The sequence below is a fragment of the Salmo trutta genome, chromosome 33 (genome assembly GCF_901001165.1).
Source record: "Salmo trutta chromosome 33, fSalTru1.1, whole genome shotgun sequence".
Taxonomy (NCBI): domain Eukaryota; kingdom Metazoa; phylum Chordata; class Actinopteri; order Salmoniformes; family Salmonidae; genus Salmo; species Salmo trutta.
In genome coordinates, this window is record NC_042989.1 from 19,674,961 (window position 1) to 19,691,324 (window position 16,364).

Here is a 16,364-nt window from a genome sequence, read left to right on the forward strand (position 1 = left end):
CTACACACAATGCCCCATAATGACAAAGCAAAAACAGGTTTTTAGAAATGTTTGCAAATGTAATAAAAATGAAAACAGATACTTTATTTACATAAGTATTCAGACCCTTTGCTATGAGACTTGAAATTGCGCTCAGGTGCATTCTGTTTCCATTGACCATCCTTGAGATGTTTCTACAACTTGATTGGAGTCCACCTGTGGTAAATTCAATTGATTGGACATGATTTGGAAAGGCACACACCTGTCTATAAAGTCCCACAGTTGACAGTGCACGTCAGAGCAGAAACCAAGCCATGAGGTTGAAGGAATTGTCCGTAGAGCTCCAAGAAATGGTTGTGTCGAGGCACAGATCTGGGGGAAGGGTACCAAAAAATGTTTGCAGCATTGAATGTCCCCAAGAACACAGTGGCCTCCATCATTCTTAAATGAAAGAAGTTTGGAACCACATAGGCTCTTCCTTGAGCTGGCCACCCGGCCAAACTGAGTAATCAGGGGAGAAGGGCCTTGCTCAGAGAGGTGACCAAGAACCCGATGGTCACTCTGACAGAGCTCTAGAGTTCCTCTGTGGAGACAGACATTTCTGCAGCACTCCACCAATCAGGCATTTATAGTAGAGTGGCCAGACGAAAACCCATCCTCAGTTAAAGGCACATGACAGCCCGCTTGGAGTTTGCCAAAAGGCACCTAAAGGACTCTGACCATGAGAAACAGGATCGAACTCTTTGGCCTGAATGCCAAGCGTCACGTCTGGAGGAAACCTGGCACCATCCCTACGGTGAAGCATGATGGTGGCAGCATCAGAGACTGGGAGACTAGTCAGGATCGAGGGAAAGATGAACGGAGATAAGTACAGAGATCCTTGATGACAACCTGCTCCAGAGCACTCAGTACCTCAGACTGGGACCAAGGTTCACCTTCCAACAGGACAACTACCCTAAGCACACAGCCAAGACAACGCAGGAGTGGCTTCGGGACAAGTCCTTGAGTGGCCCAGTCAGAGCCCAGACTTGAACCCAAACAAACATCTCTGGAGAGACCTGAAAATAGCTGTGCAGCAATGCTCCCTATCCAGCCTGACAGAGCTTGAGAGAATCTGCAGAGAAGAATGTGAGAAACTCCCCAAATACAGGTGTGCCAGGCTTGTAGCGTCATACCCAAGGAAGACTCGAGGCTGTAATCGCTGACAAAGGTGCTTCAACAAAGTACTGAGTAAAGGGTCTGAATACTTATGTAAATGTGATATTTCAGTTTATTTGTAATAAATTAGCAAGAACTTATAAAAAGCAGTATTTTGGGGTATTGTGTATGTGGGGTATTGTGTGTAGCTTGATTGGGGGGGGGGGGGGGGGGGGGACAATTTCATCCATTTTAGAATAAGGCTGTAACTTTCAAAATGTGGAAAAAGTGAAGCGGTCTGAATACTTTCCGAATGCACTGTATATAGGCCTATATATAGAGAGAAACCGGGTGTACTAGAATGCATCAAATGTGAGATGCTGAGATGTAAACTCAGAAAAAAAATAAACATCCTCTCACTGTCAATTGTTTATTTTCAGTGAACTTAACATGTGTAAATATTTGTATGAACATAAGATTCAACAACTGAGACATAAACTGAACAAGTTCCACAGACATGTGACTAACATACATGGAATAATGTGTCCCTGAACAAAGGGGGGGTCAAAAGTAACAGTCAGTATCTGGTGTGGCCACCAGCTGCGTTAAGTACTGCAGTACTTCCCCTCATGGACTGCATCAGATTTGCCAGTTCTTGCTGTGAGATGTTACCCCACTCTTCCACCAAGGCACCTGCAAGTTCCCGGACATTTCTGGGGGGAATGGCCCTAGCCCTCACCCTCCGATCCAACAGGCCCCAGACGTGCTCAATGGGATTGAGATCCAGACTCTTCGCTGGCCATGGCAGAACACTGACATTCCTGTCTTACAGGAAATCACGCACAGAACAAGCAGAATGGCTGGTGGCATTGTCATACGGGAGGGTCATGTCAGGATGAGCCTGCAGGAAGGGTACCACATGAGGGAGGAGGATGTCTTCCCTGTAACACACAGTGTTGAGATAGCCTTTAATGACAACAAGCTCAGTCCAATGACACACCGCCCCAGACCATGATGGAACCTCCACCTCCAATTCGATCCCGCTCCAGAGTACAGGCCTTGGTGTAACGCTAATTCCTTTGACGATAAACGCAAATGCTCTTCAACCGATCGCTGCCTGCACCTGCCCGCCCATCCAGCATAACTTCTCTGGACGGTTCAAACTTAGAATTTGTGGACAACTACAAATACCTAGGTGTCTGGTTAGACTGTAAACTCTCCTTCCAGACTCACATCAATCATCTACAATCCAAAGTGAAATCTAGAATTGGCTTCCTATTTCGCAACAAAGCATCCTTCACTCATGCTGCCAAACATACCCTTGTAAAACTGACCATCCTACCAATCCTCGACTTCGGCGATGTCATTTACAAATTAGCCTCCAATACCCTACTCAACAAGCTGGATGCAGTCTATCACAGTGCCATCCGTTTTGTCGCCAAAGCCCCATATACAACCCACCACTGCGACCTGTATGCTCTCGTTGGCTGGCCTTCACTTCATAATCGTCGCCAAACACATTGGCTCCAGGTCATCTACAAGACCCTGCTAGGTAAAGTCCCCCCTTATCTCCGCTCACTGGTCACCATAGCAGCACCCACCTGTAGCACGCGCTCCAGCAGGTATATCTCTCTGGTCACCCCTAAAGCCAACTCCTCCTTTGGTCGTCTCTCCTTCCAGTTCTCTGCAGCCAATGACTGGAACGAACTACAAAAATCTCTGAAACTGGAAACACTTATCTCCCTCACTAGCTTTAAGCACCAGCTGTCAGAGCAGCTCACAGATCACTGCACCTGTACATAGCCCATCTATAATTTAGCCCAAACTACTACCTCTTCCCCTACTGTATTTATTTATTTTATTTATTTTGCTCCTTTGCACCATATTATTTAGATTTGAACTTTGAACTTTCTTCAAACTACAAATCTACCATTCCAGTGTTTTTCTTGATATACTTTATTTACTTTGCCACCATGGCATTTTTTTGCCTTTACCTCCCTTATCTCACATCATTTGCTCACATTGTATATAGTCTTATTTTTTTCTACTGTATTATTGACTGTATGTTGTTTACTCCATGTGTAACTCTGTGTTGTTGTATGTTGTCGAACTGCTTTGCTTTATCTTGGCCAGGTCGCAATTGTAAATGAGAACTTGTTCTCAACTTGCCTACCTGGTTAAATAAAGGTGAAATAAATAAAAATCTGACATCACCCCTGGTGAGACAAAACCACGAGTCATCAGTGAAGAGCACTTTTGCCAGTCCTGTCTGGTCCAGCGACGGTGTGGTGTTCGGATGTACCGATCCTGTGCAGGTGTTACACGTGGTCTGCCACTGCGAGGACGATGAGCTGTCCGTCTTGTCTCCCTATAGTGCTGTCTTAGGCATCTCACAGAACAGACATTACAATTTATTGCACTGGCCAAATCTGTAGTCCTCATGCCTCCTTGCAGCATGCCTAAGGCATGTTCACGCAGATGAGCAGGGACCCTGGGCATCCTTTATTTTGGTGTTTTTCAGAGTCAGTAGAAAGGCTTCTTTAGTGTCCTAAGTTTTCATAACTGTGACCTTAATTGCCTACCGTCTGTAAGATGTTTGTGTCTTAAAGACCTTTCCACAGGTGCGTGTTCATTAATTGTTTATGGCTCATTGAACAAGCATGGGAAACAGTGTTTAAACCCTTTACAATGAAGATCTGTGAAGTTATCTTATCTTTGAAAGACAGGGTCCTGAAAAAGGGACTTTTTTTTGTTGTTGTTGTGTTTATTACTGTGACTCGTCTCTTCCAGTCATATTTTGAAAGCGCGCAAACCCTCCCCCATTACCTATTTAATCTGTGGAAATCAAATATTTTTCAAACATCGTGTGATATTGCTGCTTTTAGATTGTGAAACGTCCACCTCTGCTCCCATTTTTTTATTTATATATATATATATATATATATATATATGTGTGTGTGTGGTGGTTTTTTTTTTTTTTTTTTTGTATCACCGTTAGGGTTGCAAAGGGTCGAAACTTTACAGGAAAATTCCCTGAATTGTTCCAGAGATTTTCCATGGGAAGTTAAGCCTGGAAATTTTGCTTCAATTCATCAAAAAAGTTATAACAGTGAAACCTTTTTGTGGGATACACATAAAGCAATTCTAGGTCTTGTAGCATATTTTGGTTTAACTATCCCCAATTCAATGGAATTGCAACCCTCTGCATACGCAGTGCATTCTTCCATCATATTTACAGCTGATTCTCAAGATCTTGCACACTAATGAGATGCTATTGAGCCCACACTACTACACTGTCTGAGCCAAGGACTACATGCTTTCTGGTAAGTTTTGATTATTTTACTGGGTGGGGTGAATATATTTTATATGACATGCATTATTTTTGTTAACTAGTAAATAGTAGCCTACAGCAAAGAGTTTAAATCATTTCTAACTTGTTAACAATTTCTGCTAGTTTGTTTTTGCTACCATGTGGGATTTAGCTTGCTTGAGCCTGCTAACTGAGGAATGTTAATTCAACTGTTTCCATACATGTTTAATTTTAAAACATTTATCTTACAAAGGAATTGTTTAATCTAACTGCTTAACTATTTATCTGTACATGGAATTGTATTTGTTATTTTTTTACAATTTTTTTTTCTAATCTTTTACAGGAAAATGCCACGGGCGCTATCTGATGTGTGGAGACATTTCACTGCAGCTAATGTAGAAGGAAAAGCTGTGTACATTTGCATATACTGTGCCAAATCATATGTGAAGAATGCAACAAAGATGCAGAATCATCTGGCCAAGTGCATAAAGTTCCCTCAGCGCTCACAACAAGCAACCTCTGACAAAAGTCCCTCTACTTCTATTCGAGGTGAAAATGATGAATCAGACACCTTATCAATAGCAACAGCTCATGGTCCTCCTGGAATCAAAGTTTTTTTGACTCAATGGAGGAACGTAGTCAGAGAAATGCTGATGAATGTCTTGCTCGAGCTGTGTATGCAACTGGTTCACCTCTGATGCTCACAGGCAATGTGTATTGGAAGAGATTTCTGAATGTTCTTCGCCCAGCATACACCCCTCCAACCAGACATGCTTTATCTACTCATTTGCTGGATGCAGAGTTCAACAGAGTTCAAGTGAAAGTCAAGCAAATCATAGAGATAGCCGACTGTATTGCAATCATCTCTGATGGGTGGTCGAATGTTCGTGGGCAAGGAATAATTAACTACATCTCTACCCCTCAACCAGTGTTCTACAAGAGCACAGACACAAGAGAAAACAGACACACCGGTCTCTACATTGCAGATGAGCTGAAGGCAGTCATCAATGACCTTAGACCACAGAAGGTATTTGCACTGGTGACAGACAGTGCTGCGAACATGAAGGCTGCTTGATGTAAAGTGGAGGAGTCCTACCCTGACATCACACCCGCTGGCTGTGCTGCTCATGCATTGAATCTGCTCCTCAAGGACATGGCACTGAAAACAATGGATACACTACAAGAGAGCCAAGGAAATGGTTAGGTATGTTAAGGGTTATCAAGTTATAGCAGCAATCTACCTCACCAAGCAAAGTGAGAAGAATAAGAGCACCACATTGAAGCTGCCCAGCAACACCTGTTGGGGTGGTGTTGTCATCATGTTTGACAGTCTCCTGGAGGGGAGGGAGTCTCTCCAAGAAATGGCCATATCACAGTCTGCCGATATGGACAGCCCCATCAAGAGGATCCTCCTGGATGATGTATTTTGGGAGAGAGTGATAAGCAGCCTGAAACTCCTGAAACCTATAGCAGTAGCCATTGCACGGATTGAGGGAGACAGGATGGCACTATCTGATGTTCAGACTCTGCTTGCAGATGTAAGAGAAGAAATCCGTACTGCCCTGCCCACTTCACTGTTGCTCCAAGCAGAGGAAACTGCAGTTCTGAAATACATAAAAAGGTGTGAAGACTTCTGCTTGAAGCCTATACACGCCGCAGCGTACATGTTGGACCCCAAGTATGCTGGTAAGAGCATCCTGTCTGGTGCAGAGATCAACAAGACCTATGGTGTCATCACTACCGTGTCTCGCCACCTTGGCCTGGATGAGGGAAAGGTTCTTGGCAGTCTGGCGAAGTACACTTCCAAGCAAGGGCTTTGGGATGGAGATGCAATATGGCAGTCGTGCCAGCATATCTCATCAGCCATCTGGTGGAAGGGACTTTGTGGATCTGAGGTTCTTTCCCCTGTTGCCTCAATCATCCTCCAAATCCCACCAACATCAGCTACCTCAGAGCGCAACTGGTCCTTGTTTGGGAACACACACATACACCAAAGCACGCAACAGGCTGACCAATACAAGGGTTGAAAAATTGGTGGCCATCCGGGCAAATTTGAGGCTTTTTTAGCCTGACAACGAGCCATCCTCAACAAGGTTGGAAAGTGACAGTGAAGATGAGGCCTTAGCATCTGATATTCAAGAGGTGGACATTGAGGAGGAGGTCCAGGGAGAACACATGGAAGCCTGAGAGGAAGACAACCAAAGCTTTAGTTTCTAGACTATCATGTATGTTGGAAACATTTCTGGGAGATGCGATGGGTCATTGGGATCATTCAATATTCCCATTTGTTGTTCAAGAGTCAACTCATTTAATTAAAGTTCAATTTGTAACTAAAAACATTTTTCTATTGGAAGGATTTAATAATTTGCAATTATGTCTACTTATGATAAGGTAAAAGGTTTATGTTTCCGTCTCCATATATGGTGTATATATATCAAATGAAAAAAAAATCTAAATTTAAATGGTATTAATATTAATTTGCATATTCCTGTTAATTCCCATGGAAAGGTTCCACCTCCTGAATATTCCCCAAAATGTGCAACTGTAATTACCATATAGCTTCCCTGTAACGTTTCATGCTATTCAATAGGAATGCACAATATATCGGTGAGCATATTGGAATCGGCTGATATTAGCTAAAAATGCCAAGATCGGCATCGGCCCGATGTCTAGTTTAACGGCGATGTCAAAACTGACGTGCATACCTAATGTAAGTAGATGACGTAATGACGCCATGAAAAATACAGTGCTACACAGAATAAAAGCAGACAAATACTAAGTGCACACTTCCAACAACTTAACAAGTTCAAGTCGAGCAGTCATTTGAAAGAGTAAGAAAATTTCAGCGAGAAAACTCAAAGGCGAAATCCGAGATAATGGAATTCATTGCCCTTGACAATCAACCTTCCTCTGTTGTGGATGATGTTGGTTTTCGCCAACTGGTCAAGCCCCGGTACACACTATTTTTCAGATGTTGCCCTAATTGATTTACACAGTATTGTTGAAACGTACATCTATGAGCTACTTGCTATGGGTGTCACTGCTATTAGCTTCACGACTGACATTTGGACCAGCAATGTCAGCCCCATGAGCATGCTGAGTCTGACTGCACAGTGGGTCGACGAGGATTTCGTACTGAGGAAAGCCGTATTGCATGCTCATGAATGTGCTAGTTCTCATACCGCTGCTGCCATTTCAATGGCATTTGAGAACATGTTTGAAACTTGGAAACATGAACACACTCCTAGTGCCATTCGAACAATTGACTCGAGAGATAAGCTAATCAACTGCGTCTGCAGCAGACGTGAACAGATGCTGGGCCAATTGTGCGCTACCTTATGGTACTCCCAATCACGGCCTGATGTGATACAGCCTGGATTCAAACCAGGGACTGTAGTGATGCCTCTTGCACTGGGATGCAGTGCCTTAGACCACTGTGTGTTAACTATTTAACTGTACTAGAATGCGTAAAATGTTTAATATCGGTTTTGTTTTTTGGCAAGGAAAATATTGGATATTGGTATCGGCCGAAAAAGTAATATCGGTGCATCCATACTATTCATCGTGGGTCCTCAGGGACTCCTTCCAACTCACAGTTAGAATGATTACTGACAGAGGGGAGGTACAAACACCTATAGTATAAGCCTACAAACCAGAAATTTTGTTTTTCTCGTAAATCCCCTATTTTTACTCAAACTTCCTCTCACATCAAATATATCCCTTTTCCCCATAGACATGTACCAACAGTGTCATGTATCTACCTCGCATTTGCCTTTAGAATGATACTTATATTACCCTCTCACAGGTCCCATAACTCCCAATCCATGACTCCCTACTGCCCAGGGTTATGCTGTCTGTATTGGACTGACCCCTCTGCCTTAGACTGGTTTAGGCCTCATATTGGGGCCTGGTCTAGTTCTGAACTGTGGGACTCGGAGAGAAGCCTGTGATTTGTGGGTTTTACTCAGTGCCTCTAATTGGCTTCATCCATGTAATTAATCTGTCTACCTGTTTACATGGGTGATATGTGAGTTGTGTTGATTTAAAAACATTAATGAGATTGTTTGCAAGTGCCCTTTTTTTAAATGTCATTTGTTTGATCATAATCTCTTGATGTCTGGCAGATTTGATTTAGACATCACTGACTAGGAACAGAACTCTCAACAGAAATGTGTTATGAGGTTGTATCGCCACTGTTTCTTATTCCAATCTAAGACAGTATATCTAGATGTTTATATAAGTAGCCTCTAGTTTTTATAGTAGCGTGAATGATCTTCCTTTGTAGCCTACAAAATGAGAGCTACTTAAACTGCCAGCCTGGCCATAATATCAATAGCATAGTCTATACAGCAGGCTGGGTATACACACAGTGACAGTGCTCCTTAGGGAGCCTACTGAGCATGTTCAGTGCAAACAGGAAACAGGTGTTCAGTTTGAGCAAGGCCAGTGTGTGCAGTCATCACCCCAGTCACGTTATGGATCACCCAGCCTTCAGTAAGAGGCTGCCTTGGCTAGAAAAGTCTGTTCAGCAGCCATTCTGAGTGTGTGTGCATTTGTGTATGAGAGAACGAGTGAGAAGGTAGTAAATAAGGATAAAGCCCCCCCCCACTTTAGTCGCCTCCTCCAGGCTGGGACTCTTAAGGACTCCCCGTCTTCCCCCTGTCTCTATGGACAGATGGACGTTCCTCAGTAGCCTGTGGTCTGCAGACAACCAGAACTGCTCAGGCCTAAACCAACTGTGATACAGAAATAAACCTGACATAAAAACTAGCTTTATAACAGCTTTTTGCCTAGTCTTATGGCTTTAAATTAAATTGCATAACTAATGACCATTAACATAATAGGAGCTATTAGGGCTAGATTCAGTCTTTATCACTAGCTGTGTGATGCTGGTCATGGTATATCACATCCTTCTGTTATCAGAGCTCTGCTGCTCCATTGCTTTGATATGGCAATATTCACTCATCTCAATTCTTTAATTTGAGAGGATTATCGGAGGGCTTTACTCTGACCTGTGAAAAGGGAGCAATGTCAGAAACCACCCCCAGAAGTCTTGGTGTGTGCTTCAAAATCACTCTTTCATTTCAATTAGGGGGCTTCGGAACATTTCTGTAGCCTGTGGGGAGGATGGGAGTGGTGAGTCCTATGGTCTGACGGCATGCCCTGCTTTCATGTCAGCAGGGTGTTACTGGCTGGTTGATAGTTCAATGGACTAGAAATACAGTGAATTGAGAGGGGCTTTTTAAGAGTGGCTATTTGAAGGGCTTTTTTTACATGATAGAAAATGCTGAGGCAATTTATCAGAATCTTAAATTGAGGTTTAAAACCAAATTCTGAACATTCCTCATCGTTGTCTTTTTATTAATTCTAGTGTATTCATGGCACCAAAGACTCATCCCATTTTGACTTCACCTCAGTGATTGTAGCTTATCGACCATGAGAATGGGAGGTGTGTGTGTGTGTGTGTGTATGTATGTGTATATATATATATATATATATATATATATATATATATATATCTCTCTTTTCCCAGCTGTAGTCTTTTCCAGGAAAAGGAAACAACTCCCCCCAACACAAACAAACAGTGGCAGGGCGAGACGGCACAGCATCTCTGGACCTGCTATTGTTTTATTTATGCTAATTGCAAGCCCTCGGAGAGGGTCCTTTTATCCCAGAGTGACAGACAGTTGTCGAGGTGACGAAGGTGGTTGAGTCAATTTGAGTTTACACATTCTTTATGTTTAATTTCTCTGCCATGACAGGACTCTCTTCCCCTGGTGACATCTGCTCACTGAAGCAGGTCTGACAGAAGGTTTTACTGTCCATGAATCCTTGTCTCTTTATTTGTTTTAATCTGCATTTAATACGGTAGGCAATGTCAGAAACTGCATGGAGTCAGGTGAGGAGAATTAGTTTATTCTTTGGCGCAGTATGTCTTTGATCTGCCGCCAAAATGTTTCAGCACTGTTGTTACCCATGGGCTGACCCTTTGCAACATGTACAGCATTTGTCATTGTCATCACTGTCATGTGCAGCTATATTTTTGTTTATCTCTTTAGAAGTGCGATATGCCTGTTCATAACTCCCACTGTATATCAGTGCCTTACTTATAAGAGGAATATTGATTGAGCACACCTCAGAACCTCAGAACCTCAGAAACGTTGGCTGCTTTGTGAGAATTCTTCAACATCACTCTCTGCTCCTTGTTATACTTCATTTAATGATTGAATCAGATTGATGGCATGCCTACTAATAATTCGATATTAAACTGATTATTGCAGAAGGCCGAGTGTGGCATTAGTCATGTAAACACCTTACTCTGCTTATCTTATCTGTTGTTTTTTTTGTTTTTTTAGCAATGTTTCCATTTATTAGGACATATATATACAGCTTAATCGGTGTTCCAGTTGTGTATTTGATCTGCACATGTGCCAGCACCGGATGGCGCAAGCTTCCCTCTCATGCGCGACTGAAAGTATTCGTCTTATAAATTGTTTCCAACCACAATCAAATAGCATCTCAAAAATAACATGGTCACTGTGGTAGAATGTTTATTTTGATTGGCAAATTTCTGCATTTATCAAAAGTCCCATCAGTAGACAAGATTATTAGGGAAATTGTACTTATTACAAAGCATGTAAACGTTTTAAACAAACTATTATATTAACCTAAATATTCGCATCATTGTGTGTATGTAACCATTAGTGTGTTCCTCTCATGCACTGGCAGAAACATTGATCAGAAAACCAGCCATGATTACACCCACTCCAACTGAAAATTGCTTTCAATCAGTATCCTGAGGTACAAACATGGACTAGGCCTACCTCAGTTGGCCTTTGTAACATAATGTGCTGTTTGCTGGCTTGATTGTGTTTCACAATAACCTATTGAAGGGGTACTCTAATTGGGATGACACAGCTGTGGGTCAGAGATGCAGATAATGGTTTTCAGAGAATGATTTGACTGACCTGGTTGTGAATAATGGGTAGAAGCAGACCCATTGAACTGTTTGCATTGCAGGTTTAGTGTTACCCAGATTGACCTTTTCATGGTTTGTTTGTATAAAGTATTTTTCTGAGCATCATGGCAGCAAAACCTCAGTCGAGCGAGCGAGCGTGCGTGCCTATGCATGCACACACACACACACACACATCCACTTCTGCTGTTTTTCTGGTGCATTGAGCAGATTAGCCGGTCTGAGCTAGCATTGCTCTTCATTAAATTGCCTCCTCGCCTTAAACTGAAGTTTCAGGATCAGCTCTTTGCCCATCCACTGTTTGATGATCTGGCCAGTGGAGCCTCTGTTCCTAGTACTGCCTGCCAGCCAGTCATGGGAGAGAGGCACTTTAAGAGCCAGAGCCAAAATCCAGATTGTAATCTGCTGCATTGGCTCATTGTTCTTATTCAGGAGTGAGGATCAGAGGAACGATCAGAACACCCAAGGCTCTAATATTCCCACAGCAGGCAACAGAATCGGAAGGACTTTTAGGAAAGTGTTTGTACATTTTGACTTGATTGCCTTTTTTTTAAACCAGGCTGCCATTTTGAAGGTGGAAATCATAAGTGAGTGTGTGGGTGTTTGTTTGTGAGGAAACGTGTGTGCATACGTGAGTGAGTGAGTTTGTGTGTGAGTGTGAGAGAGAAATAGAGAGACTTTGAGGGGTGGGGTGTAGTACTGTACAAAACAGTGTAGCGTATTCTGCTGAGTCGCATTGCTTGAGACTGAAGTTGGTTGTAGTGCCCCATGACCTGACACTGGGTAGCCCACAGCATCCTGCCCTGCAGTGTGGATCTTCTGTACAGTACAGTAGAGGAGTCACACTTCACATCAGGAGCAGGATCCAGACCTCTGAGGGGAGGGGGGGTGCTATAGCTAGCAAGAAGTGGCTATGGGGGAAGGGGAGGAACGTCTCAGTGAGCCGATGCAGATCTTTCTGAACTACAGCATGTTACGCTCTTATTTGTTGGAGAGTGAGTAACTCTACCTTAGATTGCCGGGCTGTTTCCCTGTGTATTGTATATCTCTCCCTGTGCATGGGTGTTCCGTTTTGTGGTCTACACTTGCTCACCAAGTGATGTAGTCACATTGCTGTCTTTTAGTGAATGCTTATTGGTTATATTTAATTTCTGTAATATTCACCAGCCTCTCTATCCTTATCATTTCATCTATAACTAGTATGATAGAGCATCACCATTATAATCTAAAGTAATAGAAAATATCATTTTAATACATGCCATGCAAGTCTCTCTTGTGCTTTTGGTTACTGATAGGTTGGGCCACAGTGGGGCTTTTGTGTTATTCCATCATCTTGTTTGTGTTTGCATAAACAGCAGTGTTCATTGTTGGATAGCCCTTTCTGATATCACATTACTGTGTCTCTGGTAGTATTGCTTGTTGGAAGAGCGCTTTTGCTTCAAGTCTGTAGTAAGCTTATTTTTTACTGTGCACGGCTGTACTGTAGTTAAGTGGTTGGGACTCTTATTGGAAGTGAACACTCATTTAACAGATAATGAATATGGCATGCTGGGACAGTGAGGAGGGCAAACTCGATCACTAGTGTACAAACGCATCTCCTCAGAGACACCGTGTTGGGTCTGATTTGGTCCTGTATCCATGGGAACTTCTCTCCCAGTGTTGTCCTCAGTGAAACCCAGATGCTCTGGGCGGAAGGCAGATGCTGCACAATGTTCTGAAACCAGTCTCTTCACAGATAGCTCTCTACATGAGTGCGCCCAGTGTGAAGTATATGCCTAGTGGTTTTATAGCTTTTAATGTAATTTTCAAATCTCATTCATGTAGCCATGTCCCAGTCTGATTTTTGCATCTGCTAGCAGTTCATCAGCTCGCCCGCTGACGCTTGCAGGAAATATCTGCTTGTTGCTCCAGCTCTCCATCTGCACAGCGAGCGCCCCATGGTGTACTCTGACATCACATACTGTAAAGTGCCCTAGATTCACAGGAAGTGATGTCATTGACACAGTCAAATCACATAAGTGTTTTCCATTCATGTTTGGATGCCTAATAGCGTTTTCTTGCTCTGTCTGCAGTTTTGGCTGCCTTTTTTACTGCAGCAAATAACTGACTCAAGGGCTGAGGAACCTTAAAATGAAAGCATAACCTTGTTAAACATGTCTCCTACTCATGTCTAAGTATGAGTTTGCACTACAGCAAGGTTCAGATGGGGCTCAGATGATGATGTTGACTTTACTGTGGCCATTTGTAGAGTGAAAAGTATATAGAAATACTGTAGAGCTAAGAGATGGTCTTGTATTGATTGGTCAGAGAGCTTGGGAGTGTACGTAGCTGCAGTTAGCTTGCTCAGACCCTGACCGAGGCCACAGCGGCGTGAGTGATGTGCTTATCCGTGTTCTCATCCATACCCAGGGAAATCCACAGATGCCGTCAATAAACTCTACCTCAGCAAGCTGCTCATGGATCAGTTGAGTACACAGTGAAAAGCCTCTAAGCTACGTAGTATCATGAATTGCTTCATTTTTACAATACCGGTTTAGTGTACATCACCTCATGTATTGGAAGCAGTGTTGTGCATACTCTAATCAATATTTTTTTGCTCCTGTGGTCAAACGGTTCATCTCCTGATTTGCGGTTCTTTAACACGTCTTTCTGCTGAGAATGAAGCTGTATCTGTAGGCTACCCCACTCAATTGTTCACAGCAGCCAGGCTATGTGACCTGTCCACTTCCTGTCTGTCTGTGGGCCAGTGAAGATTGACGGCCGCTCGTTATCTCCACATGGCGCTCCAGTCCACTGCTGCGCTGCGTTCACACGGCTTTATAGAGGCCATGCATGGCTTTTTAATAGACCTTCATGACTTCGTCATACTCAGCTCATGGTGAAAGCCACACGCTTGTGATACTAGGGCTGGCATCACTCTGCCATGGCCTGCTGACAAGACCAGGGAATATCATTACAGCTTGATAACCACTCGGTGGGTGTTTCACCATTCATAAATGCCACGATTGACTGTTGATGGGGTGAAAAATAGCGGAGGCACACGTTAAACCTATCCTAGTTTTTAACATCAACTATAACCAGAATGTTTGATTTACGGCTTAGTTTTCTCTGAGAGAGGAACAATAATGAGCTTCGGTATGATGACAGCCTACGGCGTTTTGACAGGTTGTCTGTTTTTATCACTGGGAAGATACTTCAGATGATGGCTGTGCTGTTTAGTATGACATCCAGCCTATTGGATATGCACACTTACTGCAATATCCCCAAGGATAGAAATTACTCTACAGAGGGTGTTGGGTTACAGTTTCAGGAGTCACTTCTTGTTTAATGTGGGTGGGGGGGGGTTGCTCTGGAATCAGACTAACAAATAGGCTTTTTTATTGGGGTGAATGGAAAGGACAAACTACTATGGCAACAAGCGACATGAAGGAAGCACATGCCAAACATTATCTCATTGGATTGATGGAAGCTATTAGTTTTCACCGGGTCCTTGTGACCTCCAGATAAAATGTGTTGTGTGTAGGCACACAGACCAAGGTCAATGCCATGTCACGTGGGCTTGGAGGGATCCTCTTTGTGCAGTATTTTTATTAGTCGTATGTACAGGATACACATGGTGTTCACCGTCCAACTAAAAGCTTATTTGTTGTTTCCTTCTTTAAAATTGCATACCTTTTCAATACTAATCACTTTACTGTTTCTCTCTTCTCAGTTGTGGTTGTATGACTTCAGCCCCTGAGACATAGGCTGAGGCTCACTCATGGCGGACTCTAAGCTGTTTGTGACGGGGGCGCCTCCTCTGGATGAGAGGGATATGGAGCTGGATGTGCTGGGCTTCCTGGACTCTCTGGGGGAGGACAACATTACTGCAGCAGAGAGGTGCTACCGCTCCCACTCCCGCAGCAGTGTCCTGCAAGGCCTGCCCTTTGGAGGGGTGCCCACAGTCCTCGCCATTAATGTTGTCATGTGGATGGTATGTTGCTGACACAGAAACATACATACATACATACATACATACATACATACATACATACATACATACATACATACATACATACATGCATGCATGCATGCATACATGCATGCATACATACATGCATGCATGCATACATACATACATACATACATACACATGCATGTTCGCACACTACAGTGCTACGACAATCTCAACCTTTCATTTTATCTCTGATGCCATGATAGTAAACTTTGTTTAGTATCACGTTTTAGTACACTTTCTTATCCTTCCCAAATAGAGGAAGTTGTATGATATGAAAAGAAAGCCAAAAAAAGCTAAGCCTCTATCTTGACAACTCCACTTACTCTACCTACAAGCCTTCACATTCATATGCACATGATGCATAGACTTTACTCATTCTCCTCTCTCTAGCACAGTATGTCGCCATGCTCATACTGCTTATAAATATGCAGAAGGATTACCCTCCCCACTCCAGGATAGTAATAGATATAAAATGAGTGAATGGACACCACCTCTGTTCCACTGTCAGTTCTTGTCAAACTAGATTTCCTCTCTGTTTATCAGTCTGTCTAGCAGCCCTGTTTAATTGACTCACTGTGATTGTTCCCTGGTTGTCAGGACAACACAGAAGGTTAATAGCAGTGTCTTAACGACGGGTCCAAATGAAGTCAACTTGATTACCCCCATGTGACGGCAGCATGCCTATGCACCAATCAGAACTTCACACAGAATAATAATCTGTGGGGCATCAGCAGAACATGGACACCCACGCAGGGACAAGAACTAGAAGACAGTAGAGAGAGGCGGAGAGAAACAAAGGGATATCATCTATGCAGAGAGCTTGCGAATTGCATTTGGCTATGAAAGTAAAAGCAGAATTTATTATTAATCTCATCACAGCTTCGTCCAATACCTTGTTAAACATTGTCCTGATTACCCATGCATGGCTTTAGACCATTAGGAAATGTATTATTCAACCTCTTTAA

The 16,364-nt window shown here is 43.0% G+C and overlaps 1 protein-coding gene across 1 annotated transcript in view; it reads left to right on the top strand.

Annotated features, from left to right (window-relative positions):
• Positions 1–16,364, top strand: part of LOC115172591 (calcium permeable stress-gated cation channel 1) — a 37,843-nt gene that overhangs the window by 1,938 nt on the left and 19,541 nt on the right. The window contains exon 3 of the mRNA XM_029730166.1: positions 15,115–15,375. Within this exon, the coding sequence (XP_029586026.1) occupies positions 15,163–15,375 (213 nt within the window). The 5' untranslated portion in view covers positions 15,115–15,162. The remainder of the gene's footprint in view (positions 1–15,114; positions 15,376–16,364) is intronic.